The sequence below is a fragment of the Danio rerio genome, chromosome 20 (genome assembly GCF_052040795.2).
Source record: "Danio rerio strain M-AB ecotype USA chromosome 20, GRCz13ab, whole genome shotgun sequence".
NCBI classification, from domain to species: domain Eukaryota; kingdom Metazoa; phylum Chordata; class Actinopteri; order Cypriniformes; family Danionidae; genus Danio; species Danio rerio.
The window spans coordinates 56,998,785-57,025,000 of NC_141040.1; the positions used below are offsets into that span (position 1 = coordinate 56,998,785).

General features: G+C 38.7%; 2 protein-coding genes across 11 annotated transcripts in view; both read left to right on the plus strand.

Annotated features, from left to right (window-relative positions):
* Nucleotides 1-26,216, plus strand: part of pycr3 (pyrroline-5-carboxylate reductase 3) — a 540,655-nt gene that overhangs the window by 258,551 nt on the left and 255,888 nt on the right. The gene's annotated exons all lie outside the window — the stretch shown is intronic.
* Nucleotides 1-26,216, plus strand: part of phactr1 (phosphatase and actin regulator 1) — a 59,948-nt gene that overhangs the window by 30,304 nt on the left and 3,428 nt on the right. For 4 of the 10 annotated variants that reach the window (XM_087296290.1, XM_087296292.1, XM_087296286.1 and 1 more), the window contains exons 3-12: nt 1,771-1,851; nt 7,041-7,148; nt 12,741-12,941; nt 13,464-13,704; nt 14,684-14,865; nt 15,940-16,096; nt 18,265-18,320; nt 18,414-18,475; nt 21,114-21,254; nt 23,323-23,399. In XM_087296290.1, coding sequence (XP_087152416.1) covers nt 1,771-1,851; nt 7,041-7,148; nt 12,741-12,941; nt 13,464-13,704; nt 14,684-14,865; nt 15,940-16,096; nt 18,265-18,320; nt 18,414-18,475; nt 21,114-21,254; nt 23,323-23,399 — 1,306 coding nt within the window. Of the gene's footprint in view, nt 1-1,770; nt 1,852-7,040; nt 7,149-12,740; nt 12,974-13,048; nt 13,069-13,463; nt 13,705-14,683; nt 14,866-15,939; nt 16,097-18,264; nt 18,476-21,113; nt 21,255-23,322; nt 23,400-26,216 lie in introns of all 10 variants that reach the window. The other 6 variants (XM_087296291.1, XM_087296293.1, XM_087296287.1 and 3 more) reach the window with 3 other exon arrangements.

Sequence of the window (26,216 nt, forward strand, 5' to 3'; positions counted from 1 at the left end):
TGTGTATGTATAAGTCATGTCTCCTGATGATAAGTGAGCTTGTTGCATTGGTTTTTCCAGCTCTACTCGATCTGAAAGGTATTTACTCCCTGATGAAAGCATTTATTCTTTACTTTTTATAGTCATCTCAATTGTTTTGGCTGATTTCTGGATTTATAACAGGGCTCGAAATTGCGAACATTTTGGTCGCATATGCGCCCGAAATTTTATCTATGCGACCTTAAAATATATTTGGGAGCATTTCTGCGAGTGCTTAAAACTGTTGTGTGCGACCAGTTTTTACTGCAAAATGTTCCGCACATGCGCGGATTCGGGAGACATTCACGCAGAATGCATCTCTAAGCTGTTTGTCTGTACTTGAAAAGCGAAACGCAGCGCTCGGGAATGGATTAAAAAAGTTGTCATGTCAACTTGCTGCAGTAAACAAAGCCTAGTCCGTAATGTTTGCCCCGCCTTCGCGCTCTTCTTATTGGCCCACCACTGCTCTAGCACTAAACGCGAATGATTGGTTAATATCAGCTGTCAATCACTCAGCGCCTTCTGGCTTCGGATGACAGAGAGAGCTACAACCGCGAAAAATTGTAAAGCGCTGAAGATGAGAATGAAGATCACATAACACTGACAGATTTAGTTTTAGAAACCATCTAGTTACAAATAATGACACATACTGATCATGTGCTGAATGTTAATCCACCATCTACACTTTTCCAAGAGTAGAAGACTTATTGGCTTCAAGTCCGCTATGAAAAGTGTGTGGGATGGAGTTTTCAGGTAACTGTTTGCCACATTTAGCACGAGAGCTTCTGTTTAATATAAGTCTTTTGCCTTCATATAATCGCCAGATGCTGTCCGCCGTGCAAGGGGCAGCTATATGTCAAATTTAACACCACGTACACCATCACAAACGGGCTTGCACTGAGTAAACTAACATCGCTACTCCTAAAAAGACTAGTATTGCTGTTAACATGTATGCATATAATAAGGTACAGTATGTGTCAAAAGCATCAGTGCGATATCCGACAGTCAAAAGTGAGAACATCAGAGTTATACCGTTAACAGATTCATTCATGCAGTGTGTGCAGGGCCGGTGAGCGCTCCGTGTATGCTATGTTCACTCAGTTTTGTTATAAAAATGTATTTTCTTGTGATAACGGGATTTCGTTGAGACATATTTTCCTCACGCTTGCATATATTAATATTATTCTTTTTTGCTTGTTAGTTTGATTAGTGTTGATTTCCAATACAATAAATATGTTTGTATAAAACTTGTAGTAACGGTGCTCATAATTGGTGGGTGCGACTAAATTTTGGCTGATGAGCCTAAATTTTTAAAGTTAGGAGCACCGGTACTACCAAGCAAAAAGGTTAATTTCGAGCCCTGTATAAGGAGTGTTATTCAAGACCTTGACTTTTTAATTTGTGAATAAGTTACTGTCGCGATGGCAAGCAGCTGCGTTGTTTTTTATAAATTTATTTAAAAAGCGCATTAAAGCTGAGATACAACCTGAAAGATGACAATACAACATTTGTTACCATAATCATCAGCATTTTTAATAGTTCATTTTACAGACTTAAAATATGCTGTTGTTCTATCGCGCCTTCTAGTGGCTGTTTCCCAAATTACACTAGATTGTCGCCTCTTGGTCATTTTAAGCTCTTTAATTATAATAATGTTTAACAATTGTTGCTGTATTTCAGATTTAAAACAAAACAGCGTTGAAAAGCAAACTCAATAACTAATGCATGTTGTTGTTGTTGGTGATTTTTCAGTGCTGGAGAGGAAGATGTCGATGCGTCAGAGCAGAGAAGAGCTCATCAAGAGAGGCGTGCTGAAGGAAGTCTATGAGAAAGGTAAGAGAAGAAACAAGAACACACGTTTGCATGATGCGCAGTCATGATGGAAATACAGCGAATGCATCAGCTTCAGAACAGGGCTGTAAAACTCAGATTAGGTGTGTTTGACTTTGGCTGTCGCTGGATCAAATGTACTGGCTGCTTATAATTAGGGAGAAATTAAATCAGACCCTTTCTGCTTTCTGTAGCGACAGTTGTGCAGTGTTTGCGTGCTTTAGCACTGATTATGTGGATTTGATGCTATATCGGTCAAGTACACATCCATTTGGGGCATTTCAGTAAGCAACAGAAACTAAATAAATACAGCTTTTTCATGTGTGTGCGTGAAATTGACGAAAATATGTTGTTTTTTTGTTAAGAACAGTAAATAAAAGTTATACAGCTGAGTATGTTTGTGTGCACCCTGTAATGAATAAATATATTATCATCAGATACTCAAATTATTCAAATTACTGATTCTAATTGACTGAGTTAATAAATAGTTGAAATAAAACACTATAATCATAACCTGACCTTTCCTAAATATGTGCGTATTTCTTTTTAACATTGATATTTTATTAAAATTGCAAAACACAAAAGTGCTGAGTATTTCTGTCTTCATTTACCATAGCTATCTAAATGATCACAACATGACAATATGTCATCTTGTATGAGAATGGTCAGAATGACCGCTATGCTAATTCTAGTAGTTATACACTCACTGGCCACTTTATTAGGTACAACTGTTTGTTAACGCAAAATTCTAATCAGCCAATCACATGGCAGCATCTGCTGATCTTCTGGGATTTTCACGCACAATCATCTCTTGGATTTAAAAGAAATGGTGCAAAAAAGAGGAAATATCCAGTGAGCGGCAGTTCTGTTGGCGCAAATGCCTTGTTGATGCCAGAGGTCAGAGGAGAATGGCCAGACTAGTTACTCAAATAAGCACTCGTTACAACCGAGCTCTGCAGAAGAGCATCTCTGAACACACAACACGTCCAACCTTGAGGCGGATGGGCTACAGCAGCAGAAGAGCACACCGGGTGCCGCTCCTGTCAGCTAAGATCAGGAAACTGAGGCTACAATTCACACAGACTCACCAAAACTGGACAACAGAAGATTGGAGAAACGTTGCCTGCTCTGATGAGTCTCCATTTCTGCTGACACATTCAGATACTCGGGTCAGAATTTGACCTCAACATCATGAAAGCATGGATCATCCTGCCTTGTATCAGCAGTTCAGGCTGGTGGTGGTGGTGTAATGGTGTGGGGGAGATTTTCTTTGTAGTCTTTGGCTCCATTAGTACTAATCGTGTCAAATCCACAGCCTACCTGAGTATTGTTGCTGACCATGTCCATCATTTTATGAGCACAGTGTACTCATGTTCTGATGGCTACTTCCAGCAGGATAACGCACCATGTCATACAGCGTGAATCATCTCAGACTGGTTTCTTGAGCTCGACATGGAGTTCACTGTACTCAAATGGGGTATTGGGATATAGTGGAACGGGAGATTGGCATCATGAATGGACTGTGTGATGGTATCATGTCAATATAGAGCAAAATCTCTAAGGAATATTTCCAGCACCTTGTTAAATCTATTTCATGAAGGATTAAGGCAGGTCTGAAGGCAAGAGGGGGTCCAACCCAGCACTAGTAAGGTGTACCTAATAAAGTGGCCGGTGAGTGTAGAATTCTGGTAATTCCAGTGTTAAGTGTAATTTGTTTAGTTATGTCATTTTAAATGCAAAGATGACATTGTTGTGACAACTTGATATAAAATCTTATTAAAAGTTTCATTGCTCTCTCAAATCATTTTTAAAAGCGTCATTGATATTTAATGACATTTTAATAACAAGTTCAGCTTGTACCACTGTTGATGAGGTCAAAATAAATAAATAAATAAATAAATAATCATGACATATTTAAAATGGCTTCATGACAATCATGTTTATGACAGATTTATGACAAGTTTTGTTGCCTTGGTAATAGGGATTAGAGATGCGCGGTTGGCGGTTATAGCCGCGGACTCCGCGGATAAACCGCGGATCGGGCGGATGACGTTACGAAAAAATAATATTTTAATTAAATTCGGGCGGGTGGCGGGCGGTTGTACTGTTTTTATAGGCATAGCTGGCGCACCAACGAAAAAGCCTATGACTGACTTCACAGAATGGGAGGAGGAATCGGATACACTAATTCTGGATGAAGTACAGAAGTATTCCTCTACAAACTTCCGTATAGACGGATCAGCAGAGGAAAATCTACTTTCCTTTAGGGAGAAATAAGGCCAGACATTCCCACGACTGCAGCACCTTTCCAAGAGAATTATATGCATTTCAGCAACAAGTGCTGCGAGCGAGCGCTCCTTCAGTGCAGCAGGGCGCATTATAGTGGCTATGCAGGCGCGCCCGTCTGAATCCTGACACTGTCATACATGCACTTAGCCTGGTCAGACTTTATGTTCGCTCAAAGAGGGATGGCAAATCTATTTTTCTAATTTAATTTCTAATTGTGGGGGTGACTGAACCTATAAGGCTTAGGCACGATATGACGTTTTTATTAAAAAATTTTTCAACTGTTTGCCAAAGCATGCGACTATAGCCTATATGCCTACATTAAGATATTTATGTTAATATTTTTTTACTGCCTGTTATTTCTTTTGGCATATAAAATAGGTATTGTCTGATAGAGATATCAATAAAGGTTCATCTTGTCGCAGAACTGGTGTTCTTTCCGATTTCTACAAGCTCAATAACATCCACAGCAAAAAATAAAAAATAAATAAATAAAAAAATAGTCGAAAAACTGTGCCCATTAATTAGATGTGCAAGGCAAGCAGGTACGTTTTTGGGGTTGCTATGGACAACTACAAATGTAAACATTATTAGGCTATAATGTAAATGACTTATTATTCTATCTATTTACTAAAAATAAAGTGAAATAGGCATTTAGTAGTAGGCTAAATAGCAGCATGTTGAAATGATGTGTCAATGCGTTTTCTATTAGGCTACAATAAAAAAAGTTGTATAATACAGTGCGTTTAATTTAGGCTATTTATTTACTTTTGTCCCTGTGCGCCGATTGGAGACGGAGTTCACTGCTGATATTCTGAGAGCTCGGGTGCTTCTCATTTCTTATTTGTACATCCTCGTTTCCTTTCCTTGCTTTCTTTCCTCTTGTTTCCACCCCACCGGGATAACGGTACGAGGGAAGGATGCAAGGAAAAGAAGGACCGAGGAATCGAATCAAGTGAAAAGACACGTCCTCGTATCTTTAGCGTCACTTCAAAGCGTCGTCAATTAATGACTTGCACGTTTGGATTAACTGCATGTCTACATTAAAGTCATTCTCTATTCTATAATGAGCAATAAAGAAACATTCATTTAATAATAAAAAGGAATAAGCCATTCAAATAAAGAGCCTAATCAGCAGATGGCGGGCGGGTGCTGTTTTAAAAATTGGTCAAAAATGTTACTGCGGATGGATGGCGGACGGATGATGAATTTTGTTATGCGGTTGCGGATGAAATAATAGCCCATCCGCGCATCTCTAATAGGGATGCTCATAATAACCGATCCACCATTAACCAAAAGAGTGCACTTTTACCGATTAATGGTGTCAGTTAAATGATTTATATATATATATATATATATATATATATATATATATATAAATCGTATATATACACACACAGTTGAAGTCAGAATTATTAGCCGCCCATTGAATTTTTTAAAATAAAACTAATCAGTTATTAGAGATGAGTTATTAAAACTATTATGTTTAGAAATGTGTTGAAAAAAATCTTCTCTCTGTTAAACAGAAATTGGGGAAAAATTATTCAGAGGGTCTAATAATTCTGACTTCATATACAGTGTATATATGGGTGTGTGTGTGTGTGTGTGTTGTGTGTGTATATATATATATATATATATATATATATATATATATATATATATATATATATATATATATATATAATTTGATAATATTAAAATTTGTTTAATATTTGATATTTGTTGTTAATATTTGTTGAATTTGTTTAAATTTGTTTTATTTAGTTTATTCTATTTTTTGCTGTTAAATACACTGCAGGTACATGACGATGTTTTGTTGTTTGTTCTGTTGTTAATATGTTCACATGATAAAATAAATCAGTACTTTAAAATGCAATATTAAATGTGTCAGACACAAAATAGACACGTCAATTATGATAATTCAATATTAATCTGACGACTGGTTAACGGTTAATTATTTTTACTTTATTATTTGTTTTTATTTTTATTTTACTTGTTTCTTTTATTATTGTTTATGTAAAGCACTTTGAATTGCCATTGTGTATGAAATGTGCTATATAAATAAACTTGCCTTGCCTTTAATATTTGGTTAATGAGCTGCGTTTGTGTGTTGGCAAAATTATGACAGACAAAAGCAGGTTGTCATGTGTTTGTTTATGTCATATTATCAAAACAAACAAATCATCTTTCCCTTTAATGTCATAACTGAGCAAATGACACATAAATCTGGCTTTACTGAATAATACTCATAAAAATGCCTCAATTCAGCCGCCCAGCCTATTAAAGGCCCTCTTATGTATTTTTTAAATATGACATAAAACCGAAGTCACAACTATTAGCTCTCCTGTGAATGGAGAAAGTCTGATTTGTTTTATTTCGGCTAGGATAAAAGCAGTTTTTAATTGTTTTAAACTCATTTTAAGGTCAATATTATTAGCCCCCTTCAACAATATTAGTTTTGGATTTTCTCCAGAACAAACCACTGTTATACAATGACTTGCCTAATTACCCTAACTTTACCCTAATTACCCTAGTGAAGCCTTTAAATGTCACTTTAAGCTGAATACTAGTGTCTTGAAGAATATCTAGTCTTATATTATTTACTGTCATCATGACAAAGAGAAAATAAATCAGTCATTAGAGATGAGTTATTAAAACTATTATGATTAGAAATATGTTGAGGAAAATGTTAAACAGAAAATGGGGGAAGATATATAGAGGGCGGATAATAACTCTGGCTTTAACTGTGTATTTTATAATATCTTTAAAATCTAAATTTAAACTTTTTTAAAATAATATTGCCGTATTTTAGATTTCTACATGCGAGGGCGATGGTGTGATCAGAAGATTTTAGTCTCTACCATACAGACTGACTGAATGAGTGAGTGTTGATCTGTGTGTGTCAGCAGACGAGGTCAGCGGTGACAGTGCTCGTGTGTGTGTGAGTGATCTGGAGAGACAGACGGTCCTCAGTCCAGTGTCAGAGTCTGCAGAGAGCAGCGTCACAGCCACAGGTGTGTTACTCACTCCACATCTACAACACACTCACATCATACACACTTCTGCTTTCACTTCCAACAGTCCACCTATGGTCAAACCCGGAATTATTAATACCCCTGGCAAATATCAGCAAGTGCAAAATATAGGTATGAGTTATAACTAGTGGTGTAAAGTAACAAATTACAGTTACTCAAATGACTGTAATTGAGTAGTTTTTCTCAGGAATTGTAATTTACTAAGTAGTTTTATAACGGTGTGCTTTTACTTTCTCTTGAGTACATGTTTAGTGCAGTATCTGTACTTTTACTCCACTACTGTCCTTCAACCTGCAGTCACTACTTTATTATTTCCTGTCTGTGGTGATTAGAATATTCAGTCCTGTGATTCCTGTCCAATCAAATCACACATAGAAGGTAAATCGCATCATAATGAACTACCTCAAGACATGGACGATTTATAATATAAACTGCTTGGAAGCATTTAAAATGCCCACGATATCTAAAATCTCTACAGGCATTGACCCAGAGACTGTTTAGATGCAGGTCACTGATGAAAAGATGATGGATGTTTACTGTATGATAACCGAAATAGCCTTAAACACTGTCACCATGATGGCAGATTGACGTTGTAACCTAACGTCATGGGGACATTGCATTTTGTTTTGAAATGAAAATCGGATTGACGTCAGAACTTACCATCAGGCTGACGTCAATGACTTACATCCAACCTACGATCAAATAAATATCAACGACAAATGATGTTACAGCTAGACATTTTGTGGATGTTACCACTATGACGTCTATCAGACGTTGGATTTTGGTTGCCATACCTGACGAATAATGTCAGTATTTGACGTCAATATGACGTTGGTTTAAGATGTTGTGGATTTTGGTTATTTTCCAACACAACCTAAAATCAACCTAAAATCAACCAAATATCATCGTCATTTGACATTGTAATTGGACATCATAATAATGTTGTCCTTATGCTGTGTTCACACCAGATGCGGAACGTGCGGATAAATCGCGCTATTCAAGCGTAAATAGCCGTGTGAACATTTGAGGTTACTCGCTTCATTCGCGCGTCAAATTCACTTCAGAACAGACGCGGATTCCCGTGATGGGCGGGGCTTCTGTCTGCCCTGTGACTCTAGCTTCATAGCTAAAAGGCTAACATGGATTTTATGAAGACAATAACAGTGTTTATGTGCTTTATGAAGGATGATAAATAGCGTCGATACGTTTAGAGCCGTGTCTGAGTCCACTGCATCCTTTCAGAGGTGCATTCAGCTCTTTAAGCTCATAGACTCCTCCAGAAACTGAACCTGGCTGATGGAGGCTTTCAGCGGTGCTTCTGACTGAGCCCAGCCCAGTTTGATGAACTTCTTGTCTGCGTCTGCTGGGGGATTTCCCCTGGGACACCGACAACAGGCGATACATCACAATCAAGCCCCCACAAGAGCAAGCTCCTGATTGGTTAACGCGGCGCGAATGTCCGCTGAAGTTCTGATTTTCGAACGCGAGTGGTTCGCGCGAAACGTGCATTAAGCACGTCAAACGCACAAAACGCTCAATTCGCGCCATGCCATTCGCGCAATTCTCGTCATTCGTGCCGCGCCATTCGCGCCGCAGGATGTCTATTCGCGCGTTTGCATTAACTTAACATGTAAATCACTCGCGCTTGATGCGTGTGCCACGTCTGGTGTGAACGCAGCATTAGACGCTGGCTAGACACTGACTTTTGGTAACCTGACATCACAACCTAAATCTAACCTAATGTTAACATCTTATGATGTTGTGCGCCTGCTGGGCAATAACTAAATGCACTACAGAATGTTACGTTTACACACACGTGCACAAATTGTACATGTAAACACATCAGCTTTTACCAGCATAATACTCTCTACTCTTGAGTACTTTTGAAAAGGCTACTTTTTTACACACACACAGTTTGAGTAATATTTACAACAGAAACTTTTACTCTACTGCACTATATTTTTAGACAAGTAATGGTACTTTTACTTAAGTAAGATTTTTCAGTACTTCTTTCCACCACTGGTTGTGTAGTACAGATGGATGTACTATAAACATTATTCACAGGTTGTGTAAAGTATGATCAGAGATTTAAAAATTGATGAACACACTGTACAGCTAGCTATTAATAATCAGCAGGGTTCATACTGTCATGGAAAACCTGGAAATTTTGACATGGTGTTTTCCAGGCCTGGAAAAGTTTTGGACAAACAGAAAAACCCTCAAGGTTTTGGAAAAGTCATGGAAATGACATTTACATTAGTCATTTAGTCATTAGTGCACTCACACTAGAGCTTGTGCTTACGAAATTCTGTCGTATGACGCTGTGAAAAAGTGTGGTATTAAACAATATGATTAGACGCTAATAAAAGTGAGTGATTGCTCCATATTTTAAATTTCTTATTTTAAATGATCTTCTATTGGTCTCACGCAATCACCTGATGTGATTTCACAGGTAAGAATTCACCAAGCTCGAACTATCGTTTCTATTGAAATGTGTAACTTGTCACACATGCTTGTGTTGCTGGTCTGCTGCATTCGCATGCCTATGAATGAAAGTCCATGCAGCGAAAAGTGCAGTGTGATCACAGCTTTACAATAGAAGTAGTTTCACCTACTATTACTAGTTTAACAAACTATTACCATCATCTCAAATAATTTTGAAAAATATCTGGAATGGAGATATTACTCCTTTTCTTAGTGAAAACAATGTCTCACATAATTAGTGCTGTGTAAGCATCATCTATTTGACATAGATTTCAAGAGATCAAACTTACATATTGCCTGATAATAATAGCAGGTTTGGCATGCTGTCCCAGGAGAGAACCCTGAGCTCAGAGATAATTGAGCCCAGGGCTCCCGCCTGGTCAATGAGCATGTAAGTGGGTACGAGATCAGGAAGTTCCTAAGTGCGCCCCCTGGTAAAGGAGGAAAGGGGGTGGATGGGGGGATTCTTCAAAAAACGAAGATGAGGGAGTGATGTTAGTCGGGCTGTTTATAGAGAGTTTGGAATAATCCGATTGGCTTACTAAAGTTTATAAATGAGAGACCAGACGGGATCAATCATATCACATGCTCCTCTCGAAATTAATTAGTGAAATTTACATAGAAATAAATTATTAAACTAAAGAGATTGTTACTTGTTTTATGATATGATGTAATACATTTAAAAGTGTATTGTTTTTTTTTTAATAATTACCACATATACGCAGGGGTGGGTAGAGTATCCAAAATCTATACTCAAGTAAAAGTAACAAACCTAAAAGTTACTTGACTAAGAGTAAAAAAAGTATCCGATAAAAAAAAAATTACTCAAGTAAATAGTTACTAGTTACTTTTCATTATATATATATATATATATATATATATATATATATATATATATATATATATATATATATATATATACACACACACATACATACATAATAAGGAATCAAACAATACAGTAAGCCCACGGTTCAATACATTATCTTGGTTTTTTAACAGTTTTCGGTTCGGTTCAGTTCTCATGGCTTGACACCTGCTTGTTTTTTTTCTATAGGCAATAGGAACAGTAAGAGGTTAAGGAGAAAAAAAAATAAAAACGATTTATTTCAATACTCATTTTGTTTTACTTAAAAGCCAAGAAAAGTGCACTGGTTTCTAGTGTATTGAATAAAAAAACGAACACTGAAATCTCACAGCTGCTGGTTGCTCATGTACAAACTAGGAAACACATAAAATCCTGCACTTTAAAAAAATAAACATACATGTGAAGTTAATAAAGATGAATTGGCCATTAGAAATAAACATATTTGTACTTCAGTAAACATAAATAAACCATCTTCATTATCACGGTGCTGAAAAAATGCCAGACTGTAGTCTGTAACGCGGATCGAGTGCTTTTATAAGATGACAAAAGCCCACATCTCCAATCACCAAAAACGGCTGCAAATCTTCAGCAATAAACACTCGCACTGCCTTTGTTATTTAATGTGTCTCTCGGAACCCGTTGGGTTTGTTTGCTGGAAAGATTCAGCGATGGATTGTTGCTTACGGGCAAAACCGAAATGTCCTCACATCGCAGATTTAAAAGACGCCGGCGCTTCCTCGTACTGTTGCATTAACTTCACTTCGCCATGTTAAGGTGTGGAATGATGGTCAAGCGCCCCCTAACTTTAGAGCATAGTGATTGGATATTTACTCGTCGGGAAGAGTTTCCTCATCTCAGCTCATGGACTTACAGGCCCACATAATCAATTCGGGGAGATATAAAACATTTTTATATCTATAAATGCACACATATGTAAACCCTTTTTTTTTAGCATATTCAAACAAGAAGTATTAGCCTAAAGATTGATGTTTAACTCCTAGAATTTATGCTTATTGCTTTGTATTTAATAGACCTGTTCATTTTTGTGTTTATATTAACCTCTCATTTCCTCTTATTTCTCTCATGCATTTGTTATATATGTTATTCATAATTCTCCCTTATTGTTTAAAAAGGAACTACAGTTTGTAGAGACTGTGTTCTGTTTTATTTGTAAATGTTTTGTTGTTATAAATAAAAATAACAAAAAAATAAATAAATATGATGACGCCATGTGATCGGTCATCATGACTGCAGCAACTTTGAGTCCCGAAGTGTCCAGCTGTCCGTCTTGACGGCTCCGTTTTCAATTCCGCCCCCGCCTGCGCTCGGCTAATCTCGTTGATCACCGGCTGCAGCTGAGCTTCATGTCGAACGCACCTAGGCTGCGTCTGAAACCGCCTACTACTCAGTAGGTACTGCATTTGAATTTAAACGTACTACTCGGCCGTTAGAAAAGTACGCTCTATACAGTATGAATGTGAAAAGTATGAATGGAATTCGGACGTACTACATCCGCCATTTTGTCATTGTCACGTGACCTACCTGCGTCAATTGCATCGATTTACTCCCATTTATGAATTCGCTCGTGGGGCATCATAAGATAGCGCAGCGTGCATGGGATGCGCACTCCAGAATCTCGCCGGAAGTAGTAAGTCATCCGGGTACTTCTCGCATACTGATTTTCGAATTCTATGAATTCAGACATACTACTCGGCTCGCATACTGATTTTAGCGTACTATATAGTATGGAAGTATGCGGTTTCGGACGCAGCCCTAATCTCTCCAATGCGGCGATATTTGCAAACAAAACATATAGATCATTTTTATTATCATTTGACTGTAACGGAGGAACGCCGCGAAATGTAGTGAAGTAAGAGTAATGATTTCTCTCTTATAATTTACTTGAGTAAGAGTATACATTTTTAAACGTACTCAAAAAGTACACGTTACCCAACAAATTTACTCAAGTAAATGTAACGAAGTAAATTTAATTCGTTACTATCCACCTCTGCGTATATGTAGACATTTACGTGAAACATTAGATCATGAAAATTGACCTGAAATTTTTGTAGTAAATATGTGTATAAACCCTGAATCGGGGATATGCAAATTGATTTGACCATAATATCCAGGTTGTCATATGCTACAGACAGGAATATGATATATAGATATGTCCTCTGTTATGTGTGAACATGTATTTGTTGGATGTTTTTCCGCAGTGTCGTTCTCAGAGGTGCAGTCGTCTGCTGAAGGTTTGCCGTGTCTCTCAGATCTCGTCCCGAAGCCATCTCAAGCCCCGCCCCCTGTGAAGCCGTTACAGAGTGACAGCGCTGACATCAGTCACGTGAGGCCGCCGTCGCTCAAGCAGCCGCCAGCCTTACCGCCAAAGCCATACAGCAGAATCCCCAACCATCTCACAGGTGACACACACTCACCGCTGGCGGAGTCCGGCGCAAGCTGAAATATTTAAAAATCATGATTGCTATAGGTGGCTTAGTGGTTAGCACTGTCATCTCACAGCAAGAAGGTTGCTGGTTTGAGTCCCGGGTGGGTCGGTAGTCATTTCTGTGTGGAGTTTGCATGTTCTCCCCGTGTTGGCGTGGGTTTCCTCCGGGTGCTCCGGTTTCCCCCACAGTGCAAACACATGTGCTATAGGGGAATTGATGAACTAAATTGACCTTAGTGTATGAGTGTGTGTGTGTGTGAGAATGAGTGTGTATGGGTGTTTCCCAGTACTGGGTTGCAGCTGGAAGGGCATCCACTGTGTAAAACATATATGCTGGATAAGTTGGCGGCTCATTCCGCTGTGGTGGCCCCTGATAATTCACTCTTCTGCTCATCATTCTGTTCACAGAATCGCACCACAGAACTGATATGTGTGTGTGTGTGTGTGTGTGTGTGTGTGTGTGTGTGTGTGTGTGTGTGTGTGTGTTTCTCTGCAGAGACGCTCGCTCGTCTGTCACCGCCGCTCCCGCCAAAGAAAGTGATGATCTGTGAGCCGCCGGCCACTTTCCCTCTTAAATGCCTGCCGTCGCAGGGCTCACACGTGCACACACACACGCTCACACACACACACTCACACTCACAGCAGTACGCAACTCTGCCGCTGTCACTGCACCCGCCCAGCCGCATCATAGAGGAGCTGAACAAGACCCTCGCGCTCACCATGCAGAGACTGGAGAGGTCAGTACACACACACACACACACACACACACACACACACACACACACACTCACACACACACACACACACACACACACACACACACACACACACACACAAACAAACACACACACACACACAAACACACACACACTCACACACACACACACATACACTCACACAAACACACACACACTCACACACACACACACATACACTCACACAAACACACACACACACACACACACACACACACACACACACACACACACACACACACACACACACACACACACACACACACACACACACACACACAAACAAACACACACACACACACACACAAACACACACACACTCACACACACACACACATACACTCACACAAACACACACACACTCACACACACACACACACACACACACACATACACTCACACAAACACACACACACACACACACACACAAACACACACACACTCACACACACACACACACACACATACACTCACACAAACACACACACATACACACACACACACACACACACACACACACTCACACACACACACACTCACATGTACAAATGCATACACACACAGATACACTCACATAAACAAACACACACACACACACACTCACACAAACACACACACACACACACACACACACACTCACACACACACACACACACACACACACACACACACACACACACACACACACACACACACACACTCACATGTACAAATGCACACACACACAGATACACTCACACATAAACAAACACACACAGATACACACTCACATGTACAAATGCACACACACAGACACACACAGACACACACCCACATATATAAAAACACATGGACATACACATATACACACTCACGTACACTTTTTCTCACATATACACACACGCAGACACTGGTACAAACACACACTCACATGTACAAACAGGCATACTCACTGCGTGTGTGTGTGTGTGTGTGTGTGCAGCTCTGTTCTGCAGGCGGTGCCATCTGTCCTGATGGAGACTGAAGAGGAGAAGGAGAACAGAGAATCACTGCACCAAACTCCTGCCGTCACACACACACACACACTGGTCACACACACCTTTAGCACGCGAGAGGAAGAGGACGAGGAGGAGGAAGAGGATGACGACGAGTCACTGTTTACAAGTACAACATACAGCTGGACACCAGACACGTGTGTGTGTGTGTGTGTGTGTGTGTGTGTGTGTGTGTGTGTGTGTATGTGCTTACTTGAGCTGTGTGTGTGCTTACATGAGTTGAATCCAGTGTGTGTTTTCATGAGAATCTGAATGTGTTTGTGTGTGTGTGTGTGTGTGTGTGTGTACATCAGTCAAATATGAGTGTGTGTGTATGCTTACGTTAGCTGTGTGTGTTTGTGTGTTTTCATAAGGTGAATCTGAATGTGTTTGCGTGTGTAAGTTTGTGTGTACGCCAGTTAAATATGAGTGTGAGTGTGTGTGTGTGAACGCACGCATGTATGTGTGTGCTTACTTGAGCTGTGTGTGTGTGTGTTTTCATTGGGTAATTCTAAATGTGTTTGTGTGTGTGTGAGTTTGTGTGTACGTCAGTTGAATATGAGTGTGTGTGTGTGTGTGTGTGTGTGTGTTTTCATGAGATAAATCTAAATGTGTTTGTGTGTGTGTGAGTTTGTGTGTACGTCAGTTGAATATGAGTGTGTTTGTGTGTGTGCATGCACGTGTGTGTTTTTTTTGCTAATATGAGATGTGTGTGTGTGTGTGTGTGTGTGTGTGTGTGTGTGTGTGCGTGAGTTTGTGTGTACATTAGTTGAATATGAGTGTGTGTGTGTGTGTGTGTGTGTGTGTGTGCGTGAGTTCGTGTGTACATTAGTTGAATATGAGTGTGTATGTGTGTGTGTTTGTGCACACATGTGTGTATGTTCTTACTTGAGCTGTGTGTGTGTGTGTGTGTGTTTTCATGAGGTGAATCTGAATGTTTTTGGGTGTGAGTTTGTGAGTACATACATGAGCTGAATCTGTGTGTGTGTGTGTTTACGTGAGTTGAATCTGAGCTGAATCTGTGTGTGTGTGTGTGTGTGTGTGTGTGTGTGTGTGTGTGTGTGTGTGTGTGTGTTTTCGTGAGTTGAATCTGAGCTGAATCTGTGTGTGTGCGTTTACATGAGCTGTGTCTGAATGTTTTCACAAATCAAATCTGAGTGTGTGTTTGTGTGCTTACATGAGCTGAATCTGTGTGTGTGTTCAGGTACACTCGCTTTGAGGATCTTACGGAAAGATTCTCTGGCGATCAAACTGAGCAATCGGCCGTCAAAGAGAGAACTGGAGGATAAAAACATCCTGCCCATGATGAGCGACCAGGAGAGACTCGAGTCCAGACAGCAGATCGGCACCAAACTCACCCGGTCAGAGGAACAGACACACACACACACACACACACACACACACACACACACACACACACACACACACACACACACACAGTTCACTAAAAGTAAAACTGAAATCATCTACAGAATATTTTTGTTGCTTGAAACAAATGTTAACGTTAAATATTTTAAATAAATGAAAAAATATGTTCGCGACAAGATTCCAGCAACACTGCACAAAACATGACTGCACTCACTGCACTCCCAATAACATGCTAAAGGCTTTTAATTTAATTAATACTCATTAAGGGCCAATCCCAATTCTATTTTTGTACCCCTACCCCTTCCCCTTAGCCCTTACAACCGAGTGTGAAGGGGAAGGACTTCAAAAATCACCCCTAAAAACTGAGGCCCCGTTTACACTAGTGCGTTTTAGTTTTAAAACGGCGTTTTAGAATGAAAACTATCCGCGTCCACACTCGCGTTTTACCCAGCGTTTCTGAACAGCTCTCCGTCCACACCAAAACGCTGAAACACGCATCACGTGACCACACACACACACTCTTTGGCAAGTGCTGCAGCCCATCTACCCAGAGGAGAGCTCTGCTAGTCGGACTTCTCATCAAGCATCTCCCGCTGGATCTAATCTCACTATATTTATTAAACGTGATATTTCATTCATCTTGTTTTCTTTATCTAACGACATATTCCCTGACTTTGGTCATTGGGATCTATTACTTGTTCTCAGGTAACGTGTTTTGGCTGAGCGCAAAGATAAGTTAATGATTAATGTAAGCACGTAGCCTATACTGTATATTGACTGATCGCTTGCCTTTATTTCCTATAATGTATAAACTTATTGTATGTTATACTTTTATAATGGCCATTATCGATTATTAAACTGATATTCAGCAGAAGAGAGGGTATGTTTCGTATTTTCACTGAAATTGATAGGAGGCCGTTGTTATCGGCTCTGTTTTGTTATAAATATGCACACAGTGAAGATGACGCTCATATATGCAGCACGACGCCTCAACATTTCTGCTGTCTGTTTAGTTGCTAATGTTAAAATGAAAATAGGCAGTTCCTTAAATCATGTTTACATTTTATTGTTGAGAAAGTGAAACAACGAAGCCAGGGTGATGTGAATGAAGATATAAAGTACACTGTTCCCTTTGAAGATTTACCCGTGTCCTCGGTATAGACTGTTTTCCATATCAAACTGAGAAGAAGAGATGCAGCCTTGATCAAACTTGCGAAGTCTGAACTTACACGGAGAGAATGCAGGACTGAACTGTGTGTGGGCTACTTAATATTGAGGAAAAGCCCCAATCAGAGAGGCGAATGTCTGCGGCCCCGCCTCCGTTTTCAGATGTCTCCGTCTTTCCCCATCCACACTGAGACTGAAACTCTGGCGTAGTGTGGACGGATGGCGTAACCGTAGCAAAACTTATGCGTTTTCAAACTAAACGCATTAGTGTAAATGGGGCCTAAGACAGCACTACAGCTCCTGCACACGTCGTCATATGTCATCATGAGCTCTTGCTTCATATGAGATCAGACGATGGCGACTGCTGTAGTTATTTTAGTTGTGTTATTTTTTGGTATTTATCTTCAGGAGATCACTGAAGGCAGATATCATGTTATCATGACCATATATTGTGGCAATAAGAAATTCCGGGAGGAGGCCTCAGGGAAGACGCTGGAGGGACTATGGCCCCGTTTACAGGTTTTGCTACGGTTACGCCATCCGTCCACACTATGCCGGAGTGCGGAAAACGAAGCGTTTTGGAAACGCTGGAGAGCCTGTTTTTATTTTAAAACGCTGCTGCTCTGTCTCAGTGGGGATGAGGGAAAACGGACACATCTGAAAACAGAGGCGGGGCTGCTGAGAATCGCTACCTGATTGGGGCTTTTGTGTCATTGCATATCCTTCCCTTATTCGTCAAGCCCCTATCACATGACTATAACACATGGCTGTCCTGGCTCGAAGTCCTATGCCGATCCTCTCTCTGCTCCCCATGCTTTCCCGTCTGTAATCCCCACTGTCCTATGACAATAAAGCTGAGAACCCCTAAACAACTATTAGAGAGTATGACAAACATCGAATAAAAATGCACTTCACAGAACTATTAATACAAAAATAGCAGTGGATTAGTGTTGTATGTCCTGTAAGTGAAGTCTGTTTGTGTGTGTGTGTGCAGGCGTCTCAGTCAGAGGCCGTCAGCAGAAGAGCTGGAGCAGAGGAACATCCTCAAACGTATGTATCTTCATCATCTTCTTCCTTTTCTCAGTCAGTCTGCTTTGAAATGTGTGTGTGTGTGTGTGTGTTTACTGTTGTTTTCTGCTTCAGCTCGTAATGAGCAGGAGGAGCTGGAGGAGAAACGGGAGCTCAAGAAGAGGCTCTCCAGGAAGGTGAGGCTGAATCAGTAAGCGTGTGCGTGTGTGTCCTGGTGTTAATCACGTTGTGGGCAAATAGCATATATGTATTAGTAAATTTTGACCTTGTGTGGACATTGTTTTGGTCCCCATGGCACAGAATCTGTGTCTGCAGGTTTTTTAGCCCATCATTAAGTTTATTTATTATGTAAACGTGTGTAAATACTGTTTGTTTATTCAGTTTTTATGTTCATTTCAGTAATGTTAACTAATATGCAGATGTTTGTATTATTTAGTAACAATGCAGTTTGTAAAGTTATATTTACGGTCTTTCAGTATATTAGAGCTGCATGATATTGGGAAAATCGGACATTGCAATATATTATTTTTCTGCCATTTATATATTGAGATTATGACTATAATTTCACCAGATGAACTGAATAGCTCTATTTTAAAGATTTTATTCATTTAAGTAGATTGGAATGATCAGGTCTTTTTTGATGCATGAGTTCTAATAATTTACAAGCATACACTCACTGGCCACTTTATTAGGTACACCTGTCCATCTGCTCGTTAATGCAAACTTCTAATCAGCCACACATCATCACATGGCAGCAACTCGATGCATTTACCTGTGCACACAAAACGAGCATCAGAATGGGTAAGAAAGAGGATTTAAGTGACTTTGAACGTGGCATGGTTGTTGCTGCCAGGCGGGCTGCTCTGAGTATTTCAGAAACAACACATTGAACCTTGAGGCAGATTCTACAGCAGCAGAAGAGCACACAACGGGTGCCGCTCCTGTCAGCTGAGAACAGGAAACTGAGGCTACAATTCACACAGACTCACCAAAACTGGACAATAGAAGATTGGAGAAACGTTGCCTGCTCTGATGAGTCTCCATTTCTGCTGACACATTCAGATGGTCGGCTCAGAATTTGGCCTCAACATCATGAAAGCATGGATCATCCTGCCTTGTGTCAGCGGTTCAGGCTGGTGGTGGTGGTGTAATGGTGTGGGGGAGATTTTCTTGGCACACTTTGGGCTCATTAGTACCAATTGAGCATCAACGCCACAGCCTACCTGAGTATTGCTGCTGACCATGTCCATCCCTTTATGAGCACAGTGTCTCCATCTTCTGATGTCTACTTCCAGCAGGATAACGCAGCATGTCATAAAGCGTGAATCATCTCAGACTGGTTTCTTGAACATGGCAATGAGTTCACTGTACTCAAATGGCCTCCACAGTCACCAGATCTCAATCCAATAGAGCAGCTTTGGGATGTGGTGGAACGGGAGATTGGCATCATGGATGTGCAGCCGACAAATCTGCAGCAACTGTGTGATGCTATCATGTCAATATGGAGCAAAATCTCAGAGGATTATTTCCAGTATCTTGTTGAATCTACGCCATGAAGTATTAAGGCAGTTCTGAAGGCAAATGGGGTCCAACTTGGTACTAGTAAGGTGTACCTAACAAAGTGGCCGGTTTATGTACATAAATCAGAGCAAAGATAAAAGTAAAATAAACAGTGCCTTATTGTTTTCTGGAAAGTCTTACAGTATTCAGGTACAAATATTGAAAAAACAAACATAAAATACCATGGTCACCATTATATAAATGATTTAAAAATAATAATATCTTTATCTGTTAATCTTTAATAAAAATCCTAACCTGTAATGTGACTACTGCATATACACAGATTGCTCAAACAATATATTGTGCAGTCCATGTATATATAGTATATGAATGACCTACTTTGTTTACCAAACAAGTGGATCTAATTGGATTTGCAATGTAGATATTCAACAGTTATTAAAATTATGAAGGTTATTTTTTGCTTTACGTTTCAAAGGGCACCTATTATGCAAAAATCACTTTTATAATGGGCTTAAAACACAGTTGTTTGCTCTCCAGTGTTTGGACTCTTAGTAATGACTTTAAACCACACTGAACTGAGCTAAACTGAACTGAACTTAAACACTAAAAACTGAACTATCCTGATCCAGTTACTATGACCATTTATGTGAAGTTGCTTTGACACAATCTACATTGTAAAAGCGCTATACAAATAAAGCTGAATTGAATTGAAGTTGTGTGTCAGAAATGTGTGAATATATCCAGCCTCTAATAGTGAACATGTATTAATTGTATTGTTTATAATCAGACTTGATATAAACAGTCTGCAGAAACACTTTGATTGACATTCTCCATTTGTACGTGTCATCAGAGAGGGAAAGCCCCGCCCACTAGCAACCATCTCTCCCTCATTAGCATAGGACATTAGTCTGTGTCTGTAGCTCCGCCCTGTTCTGAAAAGAATACAATTTCATTTGAATTTAAAGCGACAGTCACCAAAACTCCATAATTAGGATCAAAGCCTGAAAGGGTGAATTTCACAGAGCTAGAGAACATAATCTGTGAGCTATTCTCAGTTCAAACTTCAAACACACACACTCTAGAGACATCAGAGATGCATTTTGCATCTTGTACAAAGAAGCATAATAGGTCCCCCTTCAGTTTTAGTCACTATACTGTCAAAATCTGTCAAAAAGTCTCTGCAGGATTGTCAAAAATTATCCACAGATTCTGTGTGTGTGTGTGTGTGTGTGTGTGTGTGTGTGTGTGTGTAGATGACTACATGAGTGACGGTTGTCGGTTGTGTTTTGTCAGCTGAGTCAGAGACCCACTGTAGAGGAGCTCCGAGAGGCTAAAATCCTCATCCGCTTCAGTGATTATGTGGAAGTGGCAGAAGCTCAGGATTACGACCGGCGAGCAGACAAACCCTGGACCAGACTGACCGCTGCTGATAAGGTCAATCACCTGCTGCTTTACCAGCAACACTACCCATACAATTACAAATACACCATACAACTAACCATAGGATTCATTGTTTTATATATATATATATATATATATATATATATATATATATATATATATATATATATATATATATATGTATATATATATATATATATGTATATGTATGTATATGTATGTATATATATATATATATATATATATATATATATATATATATATGTATATATATATATATATATATATATATATATATATATATATATATATGTGTATATATATATATATATATATATATATATATATATATATATATATATATATATATATATATATATATATATATATATATGTATATGTATATATATATATGTATATGTATATATATATGTATATGTATATATATATGTATATGTATATATATATATATATATGTATATATATATATATATACATACATATATATATATATATATATATATATATATATATATATATATATGTGTATATATATATATATATATATATATATATATATGTGTATATATATATATATACATATATATACATACATATATATATATATATACATACATATATATATATATATATATATATATATATATATATATATATACATATATATATATATATATATATATATATATATATATATATATATATATATATATATATACATACATATATATATGCGTTGCAAATCCGCTCGCGAAAAATACACACTCAGGCCCTGTTTCCACTGTCTTTTTTTTTAAATGGCATTTTAGAATGACAACAACCCACATCCACAGTGGCATGTAGCATTTCTGAGCAGCCCTCCTTCCTCTCTACCGCTGAAAACGCACATCACGTGACCACACACACTCGTTCACACACAGACACAGACGCACACACATTGTCATGCGCTCGAGACAGCGGGTCCAGACAGTCAGCCGGTCAGTAGACTGCTTCCATCTTTTACTTTCACTCACTTGTACTTAGTCATTTTAGCGAACACCTCAGATACTGTTGGCTGGTTCCTGTTGGTTGTGCGTCTTTTTTACCGACGCCATTATAACGACACAGATCACTGCCTATTCACGAGTCCCGCAGAAAAAGTGATTGACAGGTGGTAATTATGTGTGTAACTTGCCTTTATTCATTTACTGTATGATTTGTTTATGGGTAAAACAAAGACCATTTAGGTCAGGTAGTTTAAACGGTAGGCTACAAATAATAATTTCGTTATTAATTAATTATTCATAATCGAAAATCGTATCGAATCGTGACTTTAGAATCGAAAATGTAATCGAATCGAGGATTTGGAGGATCGTGACACCCTTAGGTTTAACCCCGGTGTCCAAATCTGCCCACTGGCCTCTGTCCATCATGGCCACACTGTCTCCTCTCCACTAATCAGCTGGTGTGTGGTGTGCGGTCTGGCGCAATATGGCGGCCGTTGCGTCATCCAAGTTGATGCTGCACACTGGTGGTGGATGAGGAGATTCCCCCCATGAGTACAGCGCTTCGAGTGCCCAGAAAAGCGCTATATAAATGTAAGGAATAATAATAATAATAATAATAATAATTATTATTATTATTATTAAATATTTTCAAAACAAAATGTCCCTAAATACACATACATACATTATTTTAGAGAGATAACTTAATATAATTAGTGTTTTTATTCAGAACTCTTTCATTAAAGTTTTAGTTTTTGACAAATGTAGCTGATTTAATTCATAAATCAGCCATATGACTACTCTTTTTGCAGTCTTTTGCCCATTGTGAAACACGACAAACAAAAACAGCACACCTAAAACTCTTTTTGAAAATTGCATTTGAATTGATCATTTTAACTGAGAATAAATAGATGGGTTTTTTTTTTACACAAATCATTTAGCCCTGAGCATGTCCACTGTATACAGTGTATTCTTACATAAAAGCCAGGACCTGGTAAAAAGACCTCTTTTTACCAGAGTGATTTCATCAGTTTATTCTCCCACAGCAAGGCTGATTCCACTTGGGTTTTGAGTTCTGTGTATTTTGTCTCTCACAGGCTGCCATACGCAAAGAGCTCAATGAGTTCAAGAGCTCAGAAATGGAGGTTCACGAGTCCAGTCGACATCTAACCAGGTCAGAAACACACGCAGTGGTTTGTTTTTTTTTAAATTAGAGATGTCCAGTTACTAATTTAAAAAAAATCTTTCATTTTTGGCTTTTCTGTTTTTGTGAATGTGTACACTTTAAAAATAATAACTAAATACAGTAGCTAGATTTACTTAAAATTCTATTTTCTTGTGTTTTCTTGAGCTCACGATGTGAAGATGTACAGTTACTTTCTGATAAAGCGCTGTGAAAAAGTGTTTGCCCCTACTGATTTATTTATTGGTCTTTGCATGTTTGTTACACTTTAATGTTTCAGATCATCGAACTAATTTAATAATTAGTCAAGGATAACACAAGTCATGCAGTTTTGAAATGAAGGTTTTTATTATTGAGGGAAAACCATTAAGCGTTTTTCATAACTTGCAGTGAGTCTGTTCCAGCAGGCCCGGATTGGCTAATCGGGAGCACCGAGAGATTTCCCGGTGGGCCGGTCTGTTTTTTGGCCGTGAGGGCCGGTGTCCCTAGCTGCTTGCACTCTCAGCAGTCGCACTTTTTTCATCTATTTATTTATTTGACCATAGCTTTACTCTTTTTATTTATTATTTTGCCGCAGCGCCACTTTTCTTATTTATTTTCTCGCAGCCTCGTGAGCAAGATGCAGCCTGCAGGTTAACTAACGTTAATGATGATGTAACGTTAACCATCATCATTCGACCCCAAACAGCCAATTCGAATAATTGATATTAATGAATAATACACCTGCTCAATGAAAATCAGATGATTCACTACATTAATAAATCTGACATAACTTGATCAGAAATCTAAAAAGGGGAGAAAAAATTAAGCCATCAATAGAAAGTAATACAGTGTCTTGCAGGTCACAGTCCAATACTTGTTTTTTTCCCTTTCTAAGTTAGTGCTATAGTGGACCAGTGGTAAACATGTTACGTTACTACACCGTCCGGCCCGTGTTCGATTCTCACCTGGAAAATTAACATTATTATTTTTTGAATTTTTATTGTTAAGACATATAATACTATTAGGGCTTTTGAACATTTAAAGTACTAAATCAGCTGTTTTCTTGAAAAAGACGTGATGGTGTCATAAGAAACTGAATTGGAAATGACCTTATTTTAATATAGTCAGTCATGAACTGAGGTGGGCCGGTCTGGCTTGAAACTCCAGGGGTCCCACTCCAGCCCTGTGTTCCAGTGTTGTGGAGGGGTTTTGCCCACTCATCTTTGCTGTATTATAAATTCAGCCACTCTGGAGCATTTTCCAGCATAAACTTTGTCATGGTTTCCGCTACATTCATTCTTCCATGGCGGGGCGCCACGACAAAATTCATCCCGCCACGGCTACATTACAGCTTCTCATTCAAAACATTTCATTTTTTTAATAGCGGGTAATAATCGCACCAAAACCTATTAAAAGTTAAATGAACTATAACAGCGCAAACCTTTTTTTAACAACCTTACCTTTCGTGGTAGTGCTGTGCATCATTTGTTTAACCCTTTAAAGTTACGTGCTGACTGACTGACTAACAGGTGCCAGCAAACACGACGTATAGCCAGTTCACTTTACTTCAGGACGCATTAATACCGCTCTGTAGGTTTATTGGAGACATTCATAAATATTCCTAGCAAATTTAATGAATGCTGGAGACATACTTGTTACATAAATGCACTAAATTGCACCCAGCAGCGTTTATTTGAGAGCGCACAAGAAGATCTGCACTCTCTTGAAGCGGTTTATATTTGAGGGGGCATGCAAGAAGTTTTGTGCACGAGCAGAGGAAATCGTTGCGCGAGTAAAGAGATCTGCATGCAAGTAGGCTATTACATAAATGCGATCTCGACTTGTATTACTGCGCTCACGACATTTGTCATTGAAATAACGCCACAAGTAGTTGGTAGATCTGTGTAAAAAAAAAAAAAAGGCCTGCCGCCACAGCTGGAAAACATCCTAGAGCAGTGGTTCTCAAACTTTTTCCATCAAGTACCACCTTCGAAAAAAATTGTCTCTCCAAGTACCACCAAAATGAGCAATATTGAAGTACAGTAGTGTAGTAGGCCCAGTAAAGCAGCTACAACTCTGCACAGTTAAAAAACCTGGCAGATTACCTCAGAAATATAGCCTATATATAATATATGGCATATTATATACATCATTTTTAATAAATTTTGAATTATATGTAGCATGTACATGACATATTTCATTCCTCCGTGTACCACTGGAAGGAAGCCCGCGTAACACTAATGGTACACGTACCACAGTTTGAGAACCACTGTCCTAGAGGAAACCCTGTTTGTAGTGGCCTAATCAAAGTCCTGACCTGATTCCAATTGAGATTCTGTGGCATGACCTTAACCCTTGTCATTTTCATCTACTCGGGGCGGATTTTGAGGCTTAATTTGCTGACAGCTTTCTATGTGTTTTTCAGCTAATAGAATCATTTTGGTGAAAAATCGTATTCTTATTATACACCTATTTTGGGAAAATGCTTTTAAAAATGTTAAAACTTAACAATACACTTTGGACAAATTGACTACCTTTTGACTGTGTTAGTGGCTGTTTTTTCCTCATTTTGTTGTTTTACTCCATAGAACTCTCTATAAAAGTCACATGCCACATGCCTATGACACAGTGTCCCTCTTCCTAACAAGAAAAAAAAACAGCAACAATCAAGAATGCATGATTATATGCTGTCATTATAATAAAAGTCAATAGGCCAACAACAGCCACCAACTTAATGAAAGGTTAGTTAGTCTGCCCAGAGTGTGTTGTTGAGTTATTGAAAAATTTCTAAGCATTTTCCCAAAATATATCTTAAAATAAGATTTT